The following is a 20,700-nucleotide window of genomic DNA, read 5'->3' as shown; positions in this document are numbered from 1 at the left end:
TAAAAAAAAAAATACAGTTTTCAACATGTCAGATAATTTTCTTAAAATTTACTTAATGCTTAAAGTATATGCCATGGTACAGTCTTATAAAATGGCACGTGTGGAACCACAGCTAAGAAAAATTTAAGCATGAAGATGCTTGTCAGCAAGTAGATATGCATGTTTACTTAATATAAATCAAATCAATTTATCCATTTTACTTTGTTATAGAACAGGGAATCCTCTCATCAACTAAGTACAGTTAACATTTTTTCCTTCATTTTGTCAAGATCAAAAACAACATACATATTTTTCAAGTAATTAGCTTTTTGACTTTACGTAATCATAGAATTCACTTTTAAGTATAATAGTTTTGTTTTCATAAATGAATTTTAAAGTATGGCATCCAAAGGAGCAGAATAAGAATAAATCAAGTATTAACTTTATTTCTTTATTTCTGAAATGTAGTATGTATCTCCTCCATTAGCTATCAATTTTCTAACAAAATACTGCTAATACCTTATTAGCAGGAGGAGCACCTTCAAGGATAATTCCCATGTGGATTTTAGAATGGAATGACTTTTTCCAAGTTGCCCACTCCAAATTGTTCTGGCAAGATAAGTGCTATGTCATAACCACCCTGCAGAAGGGTAGTAACATACAGGCCATTGGCATCCTTACCTGCCCTGAGTCTGTGACCGCCAGACAATGCAGGGCCCCAACAGCCACATGCACAATCTTCTTCCCTCTTAGCCCTTCCACCACCTGTGGCTTCCGCACATGCACATCAGAACCATGTCCCAGCCTGAAGTAATCGCCCTTCCCCCTGAGGAGAGGCCAACAGTGTGAATGTTAATATACAGTTACAGTCTGGCAACAATACACAAGAAAATACTCATGCTCTCACCATTTTTAGAGACAGCTTGATGGAAACATCACACACAGCACTCAAGGTCTTTGAACTTACATCTAAAATCATACTCTATGAATTCAAAATTAATTCTGCTAGCAAAATCCTTACCAATGTAAAATGTTTTACAATATTTAAGTTACTATTGTTGACTTTTCATATAAGAGACAGAAAAGCAGACATTGCTTCCAAAGATCTATCTGATATACACTTTTTTCAAGCTGCTACTGGTCATGATTAGCACTAGGGCCCAACACAGCTTCCAAGGTTGGTCTGGCCACCACTATGCTGCACTGTAATAAAATTAAGCTTTTGCAAGAATCACACATAAAATTTTTAGGACCAAAGGATGCAAATGTCTATTTTGCTCTCATTTTATCATTGGGGTTTTGGTATAGTAAGAAAGTAGAAGAAGGGGCTGGGGTTGTGGCTCAGTGGTAGAGCTCAACCTCGCACACGTGGGGCTCTGGATTCGATCCTCAGCACCACATAAAAATAAATAAAATACAGGTACTGTGTGCAACTAAAAATAAATATTTTAATAAATAAATAAAGGAAATCAGGGTATTGTGTCCAACTACAACTAAATATATATATATATATATATATATATATATTAAAAAAAAAAAAAGAAAGTGGAAGAAATACTTCACAGACATCTCAACTGAATAGGAAAGGCAAGTGGGCTAAAATTTCCCTAGCATTCTTTTCAAAATGACCCATTGATAACAGGAACTTTCTCCTTGTAATATCATCATTAATCCTATTCTCAATACAAATAACAAAAAAAGATGCCGGGATAAGTTATACAATGATTTTACGAGCACCCAAGGTGGGCCTGATGTGAGGTCAAGGATCCCCACACATGCCTTACAAAGCACAGAAATGTTGGCAGCAGTGAGGTAGTATACGTACCATGTCCACACCACTCCTGACTTGGTGAGAGCCAAGGAGAACTGAGCTCCACACTCAATTTGGCACACCCCCTGGCCATTTAGTCTCTCAATGTTCTGGGGAATGTTACATCCTTCACTTCCTCCTCGGCCCAGTTTTCCAAAGTCACCATCACCCCAGGAAAATACCAAACCTAGGTTTAAAAAATATTACTTAAGGCCAGCACTTCATATACATTCCTACCCACCCTCAAACTTAAAACCACAACAGGTGCTCACCTTCATCTGTGAGAGCCAGAGTCTGTGCATCTCTGCTTCCACATGCAACCTGGATTACTCTGTGACCAAGAAGGACTTTCACCTACTCAATTACAAATTTAAAGACAGAATCAAGCACAGACACCAAGAAAGTAAAGGAAATTTTTTTCCACAGACTAAAAGCCAATAATGCACATCTTTATGAACTTTCCTAGACTTGAGGCTTATCTACATTTAAAATCATCAGGTGGTAAGCTTTCTGTAAGCAACAAAAATGTGTATAATCACCATTTTGGGCTTTAGCTGTGTTGTATTATCTCCATGTCCCAACCGGCCATATTCTCCAAGGCCCCAGGTATACAGCTCCCCGCTGGACGTGAGGGCCGCACTGTGTGAGCTCCCACAGGCAATATCGCGGATGCGCTTGGTTTTCAAGGCCTCTATAAGTCTTGGCTTGTCACAGTTCCTAAAACAAAATCAAATTACACTCCCTACAATCAATCCACCTGTTCTCAAAGAAAAAAGTTATCTACACTAATCTACCTTTAGTCAATAAAAGATCTTCAAACAAACTTCACTATCAAAACTTAAAACAGTATGTGAAGCCAAATCATATGTTCATCCATGTTGTTAAAAAAAACTCTGGGCTGGGATTGTAGCTCAGTGGTCAAGTGTTTGCCTTGCAAATGTGAGGCACTGGGTTCAATCCTCAGCACCACAAACAAATAAATAAATAAAGGTACTGTGTCTGTATACAATTTTAAAAAATTAAGAAATATTTTTCCACATATCTAGTCCACAAACAACCTATCCTATGCAAAACAACTATTTAAAGGTACCCACTATTATTTTCAGTTACAGTTTCTGATTAAGAAGTAAGACTGAAGAAAACATTCTTACATTCTGCTGAAGTGTCCAAGTTTTCCATCATCACCTTCACCCCACGAGAACACTTTCCCATCAACGGTTAAGGCTGTGGCGTGCCGGCCACCTGCAACATTGACATGCACATAGGTTGCCAATATGCAACATACAAAAGGTCACAGTATAACTACCCAAATCACTTGGCATGTAGCATATATTCAGTGAATGTGCTGAATAAATGATGAGTAAATAGGATCAACACTTACAGTTATTATGAAGGCTTTCTGGGTAGCACATATGCAAATTTAGAGAACTTTAAATAAACCATAAATTTTAACTCTAAAAAATAATTTTTGTACTTACAAAGAAACAGAAAAATAATGCTGATTATTAATGGGGCTTCAACTATGTTCATGTATAAAAGATCAAAAATTTAGGTGGAAGACGTTGAAATAAGTATATTTGTCATTAGGCAAATTGTCAAATATGGTGGCAATTTAAGCTTTTTTGCAATGCACACCCATTGGTGAAATTATTTAAGCAGAAGTACCATCAATTAAGTAAGTTTAATATTATACTCACTGTTCCCAAAGCATATCAGTTCTTTCCACAACATGGAATACTCTCCCAGTCCACACACCCCCACCTCAGGATTATATGCACGACCTCTGGTTATATACCTGATGTCCTGCCAGCTCCTGGGCTCTGAGGACAGTATGATAGGTGGGGCTTCTAGTCCCTAACATTCATTCTCTCCTCTTTCTTACCATAGAACTCCCATATTATCAGTGCTACAATGTGCTAAGCACATTTCCCAGCCTTCTTTGTCCACAGAAAGCTCAAAAAAGGGCTCTGTGGGCTACAGGATAGGCCATCTGGTGCTGCCTAGGTCTTGGAACTGAAGGCTAAAGCAGCAAGGTCAACTTCACACAGAGGTGGACAAGGAGAGCTAACATTCTTTGTGGACGCAGAGAACATATGGATGGACCCAGACCCTACCTCTATAATTTTACAGAGGAGAAAAGTAAAATTTTGGCTTACTTAAGCATTATCATTTGCATTTCCAGTTATACAGGTTTAGATCTAACTCCATCCAATAGAGGCATAAATTGAGCTTTGTAACTAACACAATTCTATTTTTCAAAGGCCTGCCATACAACTTTAAAACACTATTCAGTAAAGGTACTCTAAATTGAAGGAGAATGATATTATCTTTTTTAAACAATCTTTCTTAGCACTGGGGTTCATAAACACTTGCTAAATCTGATGAGTCACAGACTCATCAGAAAAATAACACACATTTAAGCACACAACTTTATGATATCAAAGATACAATGGGCCCAACAAACACCCCATACTCTGACGGGTACATCTATACATCTAAAATACCAACAATGCTGCTTAAAAAACAAACAAACCAACAAAAACCTCATTTAGCATTTAGTACCAATAGTTAAAATTCCAGACCACCAGAGATTTACATTATCCAATTTTTATTCCTATTAATAAAGACTTGAAAAAGAATGTGAGAATACCTTAAGGAAAATTATTTAAGGGTCTTTTTTATTTGAAGAATAGGAGCACAGGTTTACTCTGCATGCAAATGCTAATGCTGGATATGTACCTGAGTGAACTGCCACCTTCTTGACCACATAGCTGCTGAGGGCCGTAATCTGCCGCGGAATGGGGACTGTTCCACTAGACATGCCCAGTCCCAGTCGGCCATTCGTAGCTTCTCCACAAGCATACACCTTCCCTTCCACAGTAACTACAAGGAACAAGAGCCAGGAGAAGACTCACTTTTCCCAACACAAAATTTGTGCATGTGTGCACATGCACCCTCACTAAGTGCAATTCATAAATTTTTATATATTAGAATAATCATACCTGCAAATAAACTTTTAGAACCGCCAGCCACTTGTACCACATTCAAAGCAGACAGAGTCTCAGAGAACGAAGGTACCTTTATCTAGAATAGGTTTATTTTTTTAAAACCAAAAGAAATAAAAACATAATTATATTTGTAAATTTGTAAATAATTATATTTTCTAAAATTTTAAGTGCTCTTACTAGATGATATAAGAATTATTGTTAATTTATATGACTATATTAACTACAGAAACTCTTTATCTTTAGAGACATACACTGAAGTACTTTAAGGATAAAAGGATTAACTGATATGTATTTCAAAATAAACCAGATCAGAGGGGTGGGTAGGTAAAAAATGTAGACAGTTATCCATAACTCTTATAGTTGGAAATAAGGACATGAAGGCTCATGACTCTAATCTTTCTACCTGGCTAAATTTGAACAGTCTCATAACAAAAGGTGAAAAGTAAAATACCCATACTGCAAAGATAAAAACAAACTTCTGGTAAACTGTTTTATTTCAAGCCATGTCCTGCTCATTCACTTTGATTCTGACACTCACATCACTAAGAAATTATATGTGTATATTTGCCATTGTAGAGGAGTATGATTTAACTTAAAATTCTTGGCACCCTTTGTCTAAGAAACCCTTTACTATTCCACACCTTAGAAATTGTCATGTAGTCACTACTGCAGTGGAAGTAAGAATTTCCATCACAACCTTGGAACCCTAATGGACCTTCATAGGAAAACTCCATGTGTGAGAGCAAGCAGAATCCCAGCTTCTAACAGTGACCATGACTCAGGAACTACTATAGAGCCCTACACTAGCATAGCTGAGATACCCAAAGTTTACTGTCACTGCCCACTTGCAAAATAGGGCTTCTAAAATAGGGTTCTAAAACATTAATTCAAAGTTATTCAAATAAAGATGAAGCTTAGTTGGACCTAGAAAGGACAGGTTCCAAATAAATGAATTCTAACTTTCTGAGCTTCTTTGTTGTTGTTGTTTAATATTTACTTTTTAGTTGTAGTTGGACACAATACCTTTATTTTATTTATTTATTGTTACATGGGGCTGAGGATTGAACCCAGAGCCTTGCACATGCTAGGCGAGTGCTCTACAGCTGAGCCACAACCGTAGCCCATCTGAGCTTCTTTACAATGTAGGTAATAAGAAGACTTAGGACAAGTAATAAATACCCCACTTAACCACAGCCAGGCGCAGTGGCGTGCTCCTGTAATTCTGGCAGTTGGGAAGGCTGAGGCAAGAGGATCATGAGTTCAAATCTAGCCTCAGCAAAAGTGAGGCACTACGCAACTCAGTGAGACCCTGTGTCTAAATAAAGTACAAAATAGGGCTTAGGATGTGGCTTAGTGGTCAAGTGCCCAGAGTTCAATCCCCAGTACCCCCACCCCCCAAAAAAGGAAGTAGATTTATTCATCTAAAGAGATCGTTTGAACTAAAATTGCAAGAATTTTGTTCTAGGACTCCTCATACAAAAGACATTGAAAAATGAAAGGTATATTGCATTCAACTCTAGTTCAAATGCATCATTTATTACATCTACTCTTTAAAAAAAATCTGCTCTTTCTCCTAAACCAGTTATAATACTTTATAAATTAACTATTTATCTCATTATTTATGGGATTAAGTATACATTAGAAACAAGAAGGTATGGCACAGTTATGGTTACATGATATCAACAAGATCAATGAGAACATGAAGGTCTCTCTCCCCACAACAAGCCCTTCAAAGCTGACAAGTATAGATGTGCACATGCACCTGTGTTTTGTTTCTCTGTGCTCAAAAGAACTTTTTTCCCTACAGAAGCTATTTCACATGGTAGTAGCTCAAGTACCAAGTGTCCAAAGAGCAGAAGTTATATCTTGCTCATCTTAGTAACATTATGACATTTTTACACACTTTGTTCATGATAAGAAGAAACGTTTATTGAAAATATAGTTATGATCTATAATTTTCATCTATGCATTTGCCAAATTGTTCCAAAAGTTTATTTTCTAGTTTATTTTAAGATAGCAATAATACAACAATATCTAAAGTTAACTATTTTCTAAGGATGAAGGCTTACAATTACTTTTGTAAAAAACCACATGTAGCTGGGCATTGTGGTGCATGCCTGTAATTCAAGCTACTTAGAAGGCTAAAGCAGAGGATCCTAAGTTTGAGGTCAACATTAGCACTTAGCAAAATACTGTTCCAAAAATAAAAACATTTTTCAAAGGATCCCAGGTTCAATTGCCAGTACTGAAAAATAAATAAATAAATAAAATAAAGACCACATATAGAGGCTGGGGGATGTACCTCAGTGGTAGACCTAACATGCGCAAGGCCTGTTCAATTGGGGGTGGGGAACTGCAGCACACACATATAGACTACTATTAAAAACTTCAAAAGAAGCTGGCCATTGCTGAGCTTCTCGAGGACAAAGGCATTGGCAAGCCTCCTCCTCAGTCATGGAGTAGCAGGTGATGCAAAGTGTCAGCCCAGGGAGATCTAGATACCTTAGAGCCCTTGAGCCCGCCCAGCTGGTCCTTGTCATTCAGTCCCCACACGAACACTTTGGTTCTTATTGTAGCTGCCGATTCCAGCCCTGCAGCCTTCTTTCTAATAAGGCTACCCAAAGGAAAACACAAAAATAGAGGTTATTCAACATAAAACATTTAAAAAATTATAAAAAGAGCAACCTCAATCAATCAAAGCTTTCCGGTTACTGTGAGAAATTCAAAGTTTTGTTTTAATACAATAAAATTTCAAATATCTACATAAGTTTTATCACAATCTAATTTTAGCTATTTTTGATACAGATCTTTCTATGATATACTATGAATGTCTTTTTTCTTAAATATCAAGTTGAACATAACAAATGTTCTGACACGGAACAATTCCCATCCTTCACCAGGATGCATAGAAACACTGGGGAAAGGGCTGTGGCTTTAGCTCAGTGGCAGAGCACCTGCCTAATGTGTGAGGCACTAGGTTCAATCCTTAGCACTGCACTATTTATAAATAAACAAACAAACAAAATAAAGGCAAGCTATCCATCTACAACTTAAAAAAAAAAAAAAAAAACTCACTAGGGAAATGTGGAATGTCACTGGGAATGGCCTTGTGGCAATATCCCTAAACCATCTTTATTGTCTATTTGTTTCCAAAAGAAAGATTAAAGCAAATGTGCCTGTATGATGTTAGAGGTATTCTAACACAGATACATGAGGCAAAATCTTTCTTTCTTTCTTTCTTTCCTCCCCCTGCCCACAACACTGGTCCTCATCTCCTTTCCTTGGATGAGTTACTCCTTCCACTTTACTCCTCCTGTCTCTGACCTAGCTCTGTTAGGTTGGAAGTTTAATCAACAGCGGCCAAAGTACTCATTCTTGAACCTGATAAAGCCAGGAAGTGCTTAGTACACAGTGTTAGATTGTTTTAGTTTGATGCCAAGTGCTAAGGAACCGCTTCTTTTGGGTCTGGGACATTGCCTTTGTATTTGCCTTTGTTCTGTTCTTATAAACTAAGGTGAAAGAGATTAAATGGTTCTAGATAGGTTAGGTGTTCTTTTTTTTTAATGTTATATCCTGATATATTTACTTTAAGGAACCAGAATTTTACGTTTGGAAATAAAAATGTAGGAAAACTCTTTCATGTGATACCAGGCACAGTAGAGCACGCTGATGCATAAGGTATTAAAATATCTTATTTTCAGTCAAAAACATGGATAGGAAACCAGGAATGATATTCTGGATGATTAATGACTGGTAGCATGAAAATATGAACCAGTCAGAATAGAGATCTGCTACACATGGTTGTTGTGGGCACATCCCATCTGGAAGCTAGGCTTGTGGGAGAATGCCAAAATCACTGATTCATCTGGAAATTATCAGCTAATTAATGATACCCTACAGGAAAAGCACTATTATGTTAAAATATATAGATTCCTTTTGTTAATATGTTCAATCATGTAAAAATCTGGTCAATGAGTAAAGCCCAAAACTTTATGGTTATTTCACATATATGGCACATATTTTAGTTTAATTTGTCCAATTCATTTTAGTAGCTACTAAATTTAAAAATTCCTTAAAAGTTTAACTAATGCAAACAGATACAATGTACAGCCTAACATATATTCTACATAAGATAATGCTGTATATACTAATTTTTTTTTCAACTTACATGCAAAAGTTTTGAAATAAAACAGGATAGAAATATAAAAGGTTATTCAACATCAAGAAAACTTTTTGACATTTTCAAAAAACAAAATACAGGGCAGAATCCAAACCCAAGATAACAGAGCCCTAGGATAACCTGACTTATTACCATAGTTGCTGCCATCCATGACTAAGAAAATGTGCTTAACAGCAGGGCAGGAAGAGCTCCTGTGTCTCCTTATGTCACATGCTGGGAAGAACTTGGAGAAAAGGACATTTGTGGAGGGCTCTAGCCCCACTAGCATCCCAAGAACACCTTGAGAATGTTGAAAACATTGCAGTTTATTTTGTATACCCTTTGACTTAGCAATTTCACTTATTCCAATTAATCTAGGAAAATACAACTTATAAAAACTGTAATTATCTTCATTGTTTGCTTCTGGTAAAATGGAGCCTAGAGCAGCCACTGCACAAATGGCAGATACTGATTTCACCTGGCACATGCTACTCCCCATATTAGGAGTACCCTTGCCCACCCATTCTGCTTTGATAACACTGACTCTTCCCTGTAAGGATGGTCTAGAGATAAGACTCCACTATAGACTCACAAGGCATCCTTCCTGCCACTGAACACAGATATAGTAACACAATAAGGTGAGTTTGTCTGGTTTTATTGCATGTGCACCATAGGACTGGACTGTGGTAGGTGTTCCATAGATACACATTAAATTGATGAACATAGCATCAGGCATTGCCACACTGTTCATTCAGAAAGGAACAGTCATAAGATGAAGTACTGGACTCCAAAACTGTATACAGCAAACTAATGACATGGATATTCCAGAGATGGCTGGTGGTGATGGCTAGACATTGCCAATAGTGCATATGTACTTGGTACCACTGAACTGCATGTTTAAAAATTTTTAAATGCAATGATAAAATGATTAAGCAGAAAAAGCTATAAATTATACCATAACATTTCTGTAGGAAAATACATTTTGGAAAAAAAGTAAAAACTTTTTGTCTTGAAACAAATATAAGATATTATAACAAACTAGCAACAGTGATATTTCAGGTAGAAAAATCAGACATCTTTATTTACTTTATTTCACTCTTTAAAAGGTATTTTTTTTCTAAATATGAAGTATTTCTATATTAAATATTTTCTTTAAAAGTTAAATTGCAACTTTTGAAAGCTAACGCTTTCCAAACATTCTTATAGCATAAGACCACTTTCCTTATGAAATATACTCTAATTAAATATTTATTTTTGAAAGTCAGAATTTGGGAATGAGGCAGAAGATAAGTCAGCAAAAGTAACAAATAACTCCTACCTTCCACTGTTGCCTTTGTCATCTTCTTCCTCTTCATTATCTGAAGCTAAGAAAGGAACTGCAGCCAAATCCTCCTCCTCTGCACGGATCCGTCCCAGGAGGATGAGGCCATGAATTTTACAGTCAATTCCAGAGCTCCGACATTGTTTTATCGCAATTTCAATATACCTGTGATACTAGACAGGAAAACAATGAGGTATACTTTTTAGACTAAAACACATTCTTTTTTTTTTTTTGGCTAAAGAGCAGAACATTTGAGACATAGGACATGCAGTATGTTAGGATCCTTTATTTAAGTTCTGGAACTACCAAATGAGATATCAAAGTTAATACAGCCATTAATGCCGGGCGTGGTGCTGCACACCTGTAATCCCAGCAGCTCAGGAGGTTGAGGCAGGAGGATTGCAAGTTCAAAGTCAGTCTCAGCAAAAAGCAACAACTCAGTAAGACCCTGTCTCTAAATAAAATACAAAAAATAGGGCTAGGGATGTGGCTCAGTGGTTGAATGCCCATGAGTTCAATCTCTGGTACCAAAAAAGTAAAAAAATTTAAAAAAAATTAATACAGCCATATCTTAGTAATCTTTGCCTTCAAAAAAAGTCATTAATTCATCAGATATGTCTGTTTAAGGCTTAGACTAATTTTCTTACTAAAATAAAATAGAATGATAGGCTTACTGAATGACAAACCTTCTTCTCTTAGCATTTTCATGAACCAAGATGTGTTAAGTATGAAGAGATTGAATGTCAGATAGTCATGGAACCTTCATAATTTTTAAAACAAAATAAAAATATTTGAATATACCCAATTAGAGAAAAAAGCACAAAGAACTCCATAACCCATCACCCAGTTCAATAATTATCAACATATACCAATCTTACTCATATATGGATTATGATAAGAAAATTCCAGGCATTATGCTATTTTAAAACTTCAGTATTTATTACTAAATTAAGGAATTTTTAAAAACCATATCCACATTATTATTTCCATAGCTCAAACAGTAATTCCTGTATCGTCTAATAACGCTACAGTGATCAAAATGTTCTGATTGTCATTTTGTTATTGGCTGTTCAATTCAGAATATAAACAAGATCCAAGCTCCCTCTGTTACTTCTTTGCCATTTGATTGTTAAAGTTCATGTGTTTGTCCTACAAATGTCCTGCACCCTATATTTGGCAAGTTACATTTTTATCATGGCACAGACGAAAGTCCCCTATCACTGTATTACATGTAAACAAAGTGATATATATCAGGAAGCACATAACACTAACAATTACTTTAAAAAAAAGAACACTCATACAAAAGTCTAACAGTTCCAAAGGAATGGTATATTTTAGTTAGTTGTGGGATAGATGGTAGGTCATGACTCTTTTGTTTACATACAATGCTTCATATTCTTATATACATGATATACACTATTGTGTACTTATCAAATATTACAGAATAAATTGTTCTGAATTGAAAATTTCTTACATTAAGTACACCACTTATAAATGACAATCTCACCTGTTGATTTAATTAACTGTAGTTATTGATTTAGTTAAAACACAAAAATACATAAAACTAATAACTGCCCTCAGTTACCTAACAATAAGTGAACATTAAAATTCACTATAACTCAGTATTATCTTTTCTCAGAAAAGCTCAATGTTTTTTTTTTTTTTTCTTTTCTTTTCTTTGACTTTCTTTCTTCTTGTGGTACTGGGGAAAGAGCCTGGGGCACTCTACCACTAAACTATATATCCCTAGCATTTTTTTAATTTTTATTTTGTGGCAAGATCTCACTAAGTTGCCCAGTTTGGCATCAAAATTGCAGTTCTCCTGCCTTCACCTCCTGAGTCACTGGAATTACAAGCATGTTTTTTCATTATCTTCCATTTTTATAATTTTCCAACTTATATATTAATAGTGATTTTAATAGTAATTAATCAGTATATCACAAAATAGCTCAATAATATTAAAGAATGAACAGTAACTAGGAAATCAGCAATACAGTGGAATAGAGGGGTCACTTCCCTGGTAGCTCCGAGGCAGGAACCAAGAAAAGCAGACAACTTTTCAACAAGCCAACCTCTATTAATTCCTCTTTCATTCTTCCTATAATTTTTTACTTGTATCTTTTCCCCTCCTTCTTCAAAAACAACACATCCTATACAACTTCTGTTTTTTGTCCACCATTTGAAATTGTAAACCCTTTTGTAAATTTACTGCTTATATTCTAGACAAAAATTGAACACATTTTTTCTGTTTATTGTGACACAACTGTAGACAACTTAATAGAAGTTATTTGGTTTAAGACTGAACTTTGTTTGCACTAGATGTTGTTATCATTTGTCTCTTCCTGAAAGGCAAGGTACTAGAAATCTTCAGGGACACTGTAAGTCCACAGGGAAGAAACTGTACTGCCTTAGATCCACACTGTAAGATGGGCAGACACACAAACAACATGAAAAAAAAAAACGGTACAAGTATCCCAAACAAATCAAGATATTCCAATAATAGAATCCATTGATGACACAGTAGAAGAAATGTCAGAGAAGGAGTTTAGAATGTACATGGTTAAATGGATCAGCAACGTAAAGGATGATGTAAGGACTGAAATCAGAGATAAAACTCAGGATATAAAAGATCACTTCGATATAGAGATTCTGAAAAGAAATCAAGCAGAAATTCTCATAATGAAGGGATCAATAAACAAGTTAAAAATTCAATGGAAAGCATCAACAGACTAGACCACTTGGAAGACAGAACCTCAGACAATGAAGACAAAATATATAATCTTGAAAATGAAGAAGACCACGGAGAGAACATGTTAAGAAACCTGAACAGAACTTCCAAGAATTATAAGATAACATGAAAAGAACAAATTCAAGATTTATCAAGATAGATGAAGATGGAGATAAAAACTAAAGGAATGTACTATATTTTTAATGAAATAATATCAGAAAATGAAATGGAAAATCAAATTCAAGAGGCTTATATGACTCCAAATGTACCAAATTACAACAGACCCACACCAAGTCACATTATAATGAAAATGCCTAACATATAGAATAAAGATAGAATTTTAAAGGCTGCAAAAGTAAAGTATCAAATTACATACAGGGGGAAACCAATTTGGATCTTAGCTGACTTCTCAACCTAGACTCTCAAAGCTAGGAAGTTCTGAAATAATGTATACCAAACCTCTCAAAAAGTTTTCTGAACTAATAAATGAATTCAGCAATGAAGCAAGATATAAAATTAATACCCACAAATCAAATGCATTCCTATATACCAGTGATGAATCTACTGAAAGAGAAATTAGGAAAACTACCCCATTCACAATAGCCTCAAATAAAATAAAATACTTGGGAATCAATCTAACAAAAGAGGTGAAAGACCTCTACAATGAAAACTACAGAACACTAAAGAAACAAATTGATGAAGACCTCAGAAGATGGAAAGACAGCCCATGTTCCTGGATAGTCAGAATTAACATTGTCAAAATAGCCATACTACCAAAAGCATTACACAGATTTAATGCAATTTCTATTAAAATCCCAATGACATTCCTTATAGAAATAGAGAAGGCAATAATGAAATTCATTTGGAAAAATAAGAGACCCACCCAGAGTAGCTAAAGCAATCCATAGCAAGAAAAGTAAAGCAGGATGCATCACAAATCCAGACCTTAAATTATACTACAGAGCTATAGTAACAAAACTGCATGGTATTGGCACCAAAACAGACATGTAGACCAATGGTACAGGATAGAAGACACAGAGACAAACTCACATAAATACAGTTAACCCATTCTAGACAAAAGTGCCATAAACATTCACTGGAGAAAAGATAGCCTATTCAACAAATGGTGCTGGAAAAACTAGAAATCCACATATAGCAGAATGAAATTAAATTCCTATCTCTCACCCTGCATGAAACTCACCTCAAAGTAGATCAAAGACTTAGGCACTAGAACAGAGACCCTGCACCTAACAGAAATAAAAGCAGGTCTAAATCTCTACCACATCGACTTAGGAAATGACTTCCTTAACAAGACTCCTAAAGCACAAAAACTAAAATCAAGAATCAATAAAGGGGATGAAATCAAACTAAAAATCTTCTTCACAGTAAAGGAAACAATCAATAACATGAAGAGATAGTCTACAGAATGGGAGAAAATCTTTACCATCTGCACCACAGATAAAGCATTAATCTCCAGGACATATAAAGAATTCAAAAAAAAACTTAACAAGCACGCACGCACACACACACACACACACACACACAACACAATCAATAAATGGCCTAAGGAATTAAACAGACACTTCACAGAAGAAATATAATCGATTAAAAAATATATGAAAAAAATGTTAAATATCTCTAGCAATTAGAGAAATGCAAATCAAAACTACACTGAGATTTCATCTCACGCCAGTAAGAATGGCAATTATCAAGAATACAAACAACAATAAATGTTGGCGAGGATGTGGGAGGAAAGGTACACTTTTACATTGCTGGTAGGACTGCAAATTGATGTAACCACTCTAGAAAGCAAAAGGGAGATTCCTTAGAAAACTTGGAATGGAACCACCATTTGATCCAGTTACCCCACTCCTCAGTTTATACCCAAATGATTTAAAATCAGCATACTACAGTGACACAGCCACATCAATGTTTATAGCAGTTCAATTCTACAACAGTTAAACTATGGAACCAACCTAGGTGCCCTTCAACAGATGAACAGATAAAGAAAATGTGGTACATATACACAATGGAACATTACTCAGCCTTAAAAAAGAATGAAAGTATGACATTTTCAGTAAATGGATGGAGCTGGAGAATATCATGCTAAGCGAAGTAAGCCAATCCCAAAGAACCAAAGGCCAAATGTTTTCTCTGATATGCAGATGGTAATTCACAATAAGGATGGGGGGCAGCTAGAGAAGAACAGAAGTACTTTAGATTACACAGAGGAGAATGAAAGGAGTGGAGGGTGTATGGGAGTAGGAATGATAGTATAATGAATGAGACATTATTACCCTAGGTGCATATATGATTATGTGACTGGTATATATATATACCACGTACAACCAGAATGAGAAGTTATATTCCATTTATGTATGATGTGTCAAAATGCAGGTATATTATTTGTCAATTTCAAATAAAGCTTAGAAATTAAGAAGGAATGGTAGAGCTGGGTTGTATCTCAGTGGCAGAGAGCTTGCCTACCATTCTCAAAGACCCAAGTTTAATCCCCAGCAACATACACACACACACACACACGAATGATATATTGCATTTGGTAATTTATAAGTAAACTCAAGTATAATAAACTTTGAATGAATACAATATTGTTATCTACTATCAGTGTGCCAATTAAATTAGTCCTCACAAAACAGTAGTGCACGTAGTAGAGAAAACTGTGTTAATTGATATTCTTTTAAATACACTTCATATATTAGAATTGTGCCTGTATCATATGTGGAAAAGATTTACTGGAGGATTTGAGAGAAGAGAATCTTGATGATTTGTAGTATTTACTGCTTAAAACAGCCCCCAATGATTGTCTCAGAATTTGTAAGAAATACAATAAATGTGGAGTCATTCTAAGAGCTATCTTATTGTCAACTGAAAGACTGCTACCACATGACAAGTTCAGCACTTGACACCAAAGGTTATTAAAACAAAAAAAGTAATTTCAATTTCACATGCATGGTCAGAAAACCCACTGCAGACTAATGATGACAAAAAAAGTGCAGATGCAAAGAGTGCCCTCATCAAATGCCTGTTGACTTGTACCAGGGGCACTTACGCATGCTGTAAAATAGTGAGAATGAAATGTCTTATTTCCTTTTCAAACTGATCTGATAAATAGCAGATTCAAGTTGTATAAAACAAGTTGCCAAAATAATGTTAAATTTTAAACAAGTATGATGGATTATTTAGTCAGAATATAAGAAGAATGGGGCTCAGTGCTAGAATACAAATATCCAAGCCACCTCCCTTACCATTTGTAAATCATTAAAAAGGAGCAGGACAAAATGTGGCATTTATACACAATGGAGTATTACTCTGCATTAAAAAGTGACAAAATCATAGAATTTACAGGGAAATGGATGGCATTAGAGCAGATTATGCTAAGTGAAGCTAGCCAATCCCTAAAAAACAAATGCCAAATGTCTTCTTTGATATAGGGAGAGTAACTAAGAACAGAGTAGGGTCGAAGAGCATGAGAAGAAGATTAACATTAAACAGGGATGAGAGGTGGGAGGGAAAGGGAGTGAGAAGGGAAATTGCATGGAAATGGAAGGAGACCCTCAGAGTTATACAAAAGTACATACAAGAGGAAGTGAGGGGAAGGGGAAAAATAATACAAGGGGGACAAACGAATGTCAGTAGAGGGGGCAGAGAGAGAAGAGGGGAGGGGAGGGGAGGGGAGGGGAGGGGGGATAGTAGAGGATAGGAAAGGCAGCAGAACACAACAGACACGAGTATGGCAATATGTAAATCAATGGATGTGTAACTGATGTGATTCTGCAATCTGTATATGGGGTAAAAATGGGAGCTCATAACCCACTTGAATCAAATTGTGAAATATGATATATCAAGAACTATGTAATGTTTTGAACAGCCAACAATAAAAAATTAAAATTAAAAATAAATAAATAAAATGAACCACCAAAAAAAAGGAGCAGGACAACTGCTACTTACCTCTGTGCAGTCATTCAGAAGAGGCACTGTGGTGTCACTGGGGTTAATATTGATTGTCTTTAGTTCAATTAGGTTATTAAGGGAATTTCCACCTAGAAAAAGGAAAAAATCAAGGAATTAAACAAAAGAATTTTATTAAAAGATAGAAGATACTTCATTTTGAGAAATGAATTCCATTACCTGACACCACAACCAGGGAAGGCATATAGCTACTGTCAGCAGGATCCACTATCATTTTTAATCTATGAACAAGAACATCAGGAAAAATCTCCAAACGAATCCAATGCTTTAAAAAAAAAAAAAAAAAAAAAAAACTCTCAGCAAAATTCAGCTATTAAAATAGTATCACTGAAGCTTTAGTTTATATGAGATTTTTTTTTAAATGTAAAATATAACATGAGAGAGAATAATGCATTACCCTGGCAGAAACAAGAATGTCACATGCATGGTCAGAAAAGTGTATTTAAATTCCTCCCTATCACTCACTCAAAGTCCAAGAAATAATATATTTATAGACTCCTGACCAAGGGTGCTCCTTCATACCATAAAGAGTAGGTGAGAAGCCAGGTTCTTGCCTGTAATCCCAACAGCTCAGGAGGATGAGATGGGAGGATCATGAGTTCAAAGCCAGCCATAGCAATAGCAAGGCACTAAGAACTCAGTGAGACCCTGTGTCTAAACAAAAAACAAAATAGAGCTGGGGAAGTGGCTCAGTGGTCTAGTGCCCCTGAGTTCAATACCTGATACCAAAAAAAAAAAAAAAAAAAGAGTGGGTGAGAGAAAATACTAGGATCAAGATGAAGAAAATATCCCTCTGCCCAAGTCTGCTCTATATGCCCACAGGAGGTAAACCCACATGTTAGTGCAATCACGAGGATTTGCCCAAGAGAGCTTCAGGCCATCCTTAAAAAAAAAAACTTCTTACCAGAGCCAGAATTGGAATTCACAGCTTTTAGCAAAAAAGGACAACAAAAAAAAGCCTACAACACCCCCTATCAATTGATTAGTTGGATGAAATCTGTTACTTATACTGTTTAAAATCTCTTGATGGTCTGGGGTTGTAGCTCAGTGGTAGAGCATTTACCTCACATGTGTGAGGCCTTGGGTTTGATCCTCAGCACCACATATAAATAGATAGATAGATAGATAGATAGGATGTGTGTCCACCTACAACTTAAAAAAAAAAAGAAAAGAAAACTCTTGACAAGAAAAATTGGATGGCATGTTATTCTATTATTTCAAAACAATTTATGACCTGAAACATAAAATGAGTACTAACAGGTACCATCACTAAAACTGTAGGTTTTTCAAAGTTCATTTTAAAAACCTAAATGAAAGCAGTTCTTGATTCCCTTCCCTATCACTGCTGCACACTACCTTTCCTTGTGACCCAGATGACTGCCAACAGGGCTCACTGCCATCAATCAGACGAGAAGCTTGATTCACAGAGGATGACACGTTCAGGCTCTTCACCATGCGGGACCAGCTGTCCAGCAGCATTCCTGGCTGACTGTTATGACAGCGCTTCAGCTGTTTTCCAGAACGGCCACAAAAGACTGCAGACTGTCCTATTTCCCATGGTCAAAAACAGAGTTAACAATTGCTAAACTGGGAGAAAACCTTCATGACCAAGAAATCAGGAATATTATATACAGATGAACTTCTAACTTTATTAAAAATCACAGAGTTAATAAATATCAAAAATGGCTTCAAAAAACCTTATCAATCTGGTATTTTACACCAAATTATTAAGTCTATATAATGCTTTAATTCATTCCACTCTCTGATAACCGCAAGAGTACATTTCCAAACAAAAAGTACTCAGACAGGTTGTGGGAATAGTTCAGTAATAGTCCTCACAGAAATATTCTTATTAAAAAGTACGGGGATGTGGGTCAGTGGTACAGCATCTGCTTAGCTTAAAGAAGGCCTGGGTTCAATTCCCAATACCACAAAAAAATAAAAATGCTTTTGTAAATGCAGAGCAAAAATCAAATTTGAAAATGTTCACAGTAGACTCTACTGAGCTGAAGAGGTAATAAAATACCTAGAATTAAGAACTGAAAAGTAACAATTTAGAAACCACAACGAGAAGTAAAATACTTCCTGGACAGAGATTAAGTCAAACACAGGTTAAAGGGGAGTCCCCAAAAAGGAGGAAGAGGGAACAGGGCAGAGGCAATATGAGGAAAAAAGGCTGAATAATGAAGGACGAAGAGGAGGAATAAATAAAGGCATTTGAATTGAAAAGAAGTAAAATTACCTCTGTTTATAGATGAAATTATCTTATATATAGAATATTCTGAAGAATCCACACAAAAAAACATTAGAGCAAATTAAAGTGAGCAAAGTTGTAGGATACACACAAAATCAGTTTATGTATACGCTAGCCACAAAAAAAGTTTCTATATCTTAGCAACAAATAGCACCAAAATGGAAGTTTATTTTTTAAATTCCATTTAAAATACATGAAAATTCCATTTTCATGGAATTTAAAATTCCTTTTTCATGGAATTTAAAATTCCATTTAAAATAGCATGAAAAACAAGTCTTCACTGGAATAATTTTAACCAAGAAGGTGTAAGACTTGTACACCAAAAATGACAAAATGTTGCTGAAGGAAATTAAAAAACACTTAAGTAAATGCAAAGACATGAACTGGAAGACTTGATATTATTAAAATGAGGATGTTACCCAGAGTAATATATAGATCCAATATAATCCCTAAAAAAATTCCAATGTCTTTTTTTTTTCTATTTAACAAATGTGGAAAAATTTACCCCAAAATTCACCCAGAATTTCAAGGGACACCAAGTAGCCAAAACAATCTTGAAAAGGGAAAAGAAATTTAGAGGTCTCACAAAGCTCTCACAGGTACCTGGCTAAGGGTAAACAGAAAAACAGAACAGAAATGAAAATTCAGAATAAACCCTCATATCTATGGCCAACTGGCTTTCCACAAGAGAGCCAACAAGACCAAACGGACAGTCTTTTTAACCAGTGGTGCTGGCAATGATGGGTATGCATGAGCAAAACAATGAAGTTACCCTTAGACTAAAAATTAACTCAAAATGGATCAAAGAGGGGCTGTAGCACCATGGTAGAGTGCTTGCCTCACACATGTCAGGCACTGGGTTTGATCCTTAGCACCACATAACAATAAATAAACAAAGATAGATTTTTTTAAAAAAACAAAGGAATCCGCATTTTTTTTTAAAAAATGGATGAAAGAGTTAAAAACTCATACTACAAAATTCTTAGAAAGAAACAGGGGCTAATTTTCACAATCTTCAATTTGGCAATGGTTAAACTGACAATAAAAGCAAAACAAGATGCCAATGCACAAGCAACAAAAGGAGAAAAATGGAACTTCATTAAAATTAAGAATTTCTGGGCTGAGGTTGTATGTGGCTCAGGGGTAGAGCACTTGCCTAGCACATGTGAGATACTAGGTTCAATCCTCGGCACCACATATAAATAAATAAAATTAAGGTATTGCGTCCATCTACAATTAAAAATATCTCTTAAAAAATTAGGAACTTCTATGAAAGAGTAAAACTAACCCACAGAATGGGACAGAATATTTTAAAATACATAACTGATTAGAGTACAATATCCATAATGCACAAAGAACTCAAACGGGCAAAGGATTTGCAAAGATACTTCCCTCAAAGAAGGTATACAAAAGCAACAACAACAAAAAAAGGCTTGACATAGTTGTCATTA

The 20,700-nt window shown here is 35.6% G+C and overlaps 1 protein-coding gene across 5 annotated transcripts in view; it reads right to left on the bottom strand.

The window, feature by feature from the left end:
• Positions 1-20,700, bottom strand: part of Herc2 (HECT and RLD domain containing E3 ubiquitin protein ligase 2) — a 184,226-nt gene that overhangs the window by 57,456 nt on the left and 106,070 nt on the right. For all 5 annotated transcript variants that reach the window (XM_071608567.1, XM_071608568.1, XM_071608569.1 and 2 more), the window contains 12 exons: positions 18,352-18,542; positions 17,155-17,260; positions 16,975-17,066; positions 10,275-10,450; positions 7,300-7,411; positions 4,792-4,873; positions 4,529-4,672; positions 2,941-3,031; positions 2,329-2,506; positions 2,062-2,143; positions 1,805-1,976; positions 661-805 (listed from right to left, as the gene is read on the bottom strand). In XM_071608567.1, the coding sequence (XP_071464668.1) occupies positions 661-805; positions 1,805-1,976; positions 2,062-2,143; positions 2,329-2,506; positions 2,941-3,031; positions 4,529-4,672; positions 4,792-4,873; positions 7,300-7,411; positions 10,275-10,450; positions 16,975-17,066; positions 17,155-17,260; positions 18,352-18,542 (1,571 nt within the window). The remainder of the gene's footprint in view (positions 1-660; positions 806-1,804; positions 1,977-2,061; positions 2,144-2,328; positions 2,507-2,940; positions 3,032-4,528; positions 4,673-4,791; positions 4,874-7,299; positions 7,412-10,274; positions 10,451-16,974; positions 17,067-17,154; positions 17,261-18,351; positions 18,543-20,700) is intronic.

This window comes from Marmota flaviventris, chromosome 2 (genome assembly GCF_047511675.1).
Source record: "Marmota flaviventris isolate mMarFla1 chromosome 2, mMarFla1.hap1, whole genome shotgun sequence".
Lineage (NCBI taxonomy): Eukaryota > Metazoa > Chordata > Mammalia > Rodentia > Sciuridae > Marmota > Marmota flaviventris.
Note: the sequence above shows the minus strand (reverse complement) of the source record. Positions and strands in the feature narration are given on the sequence as shown.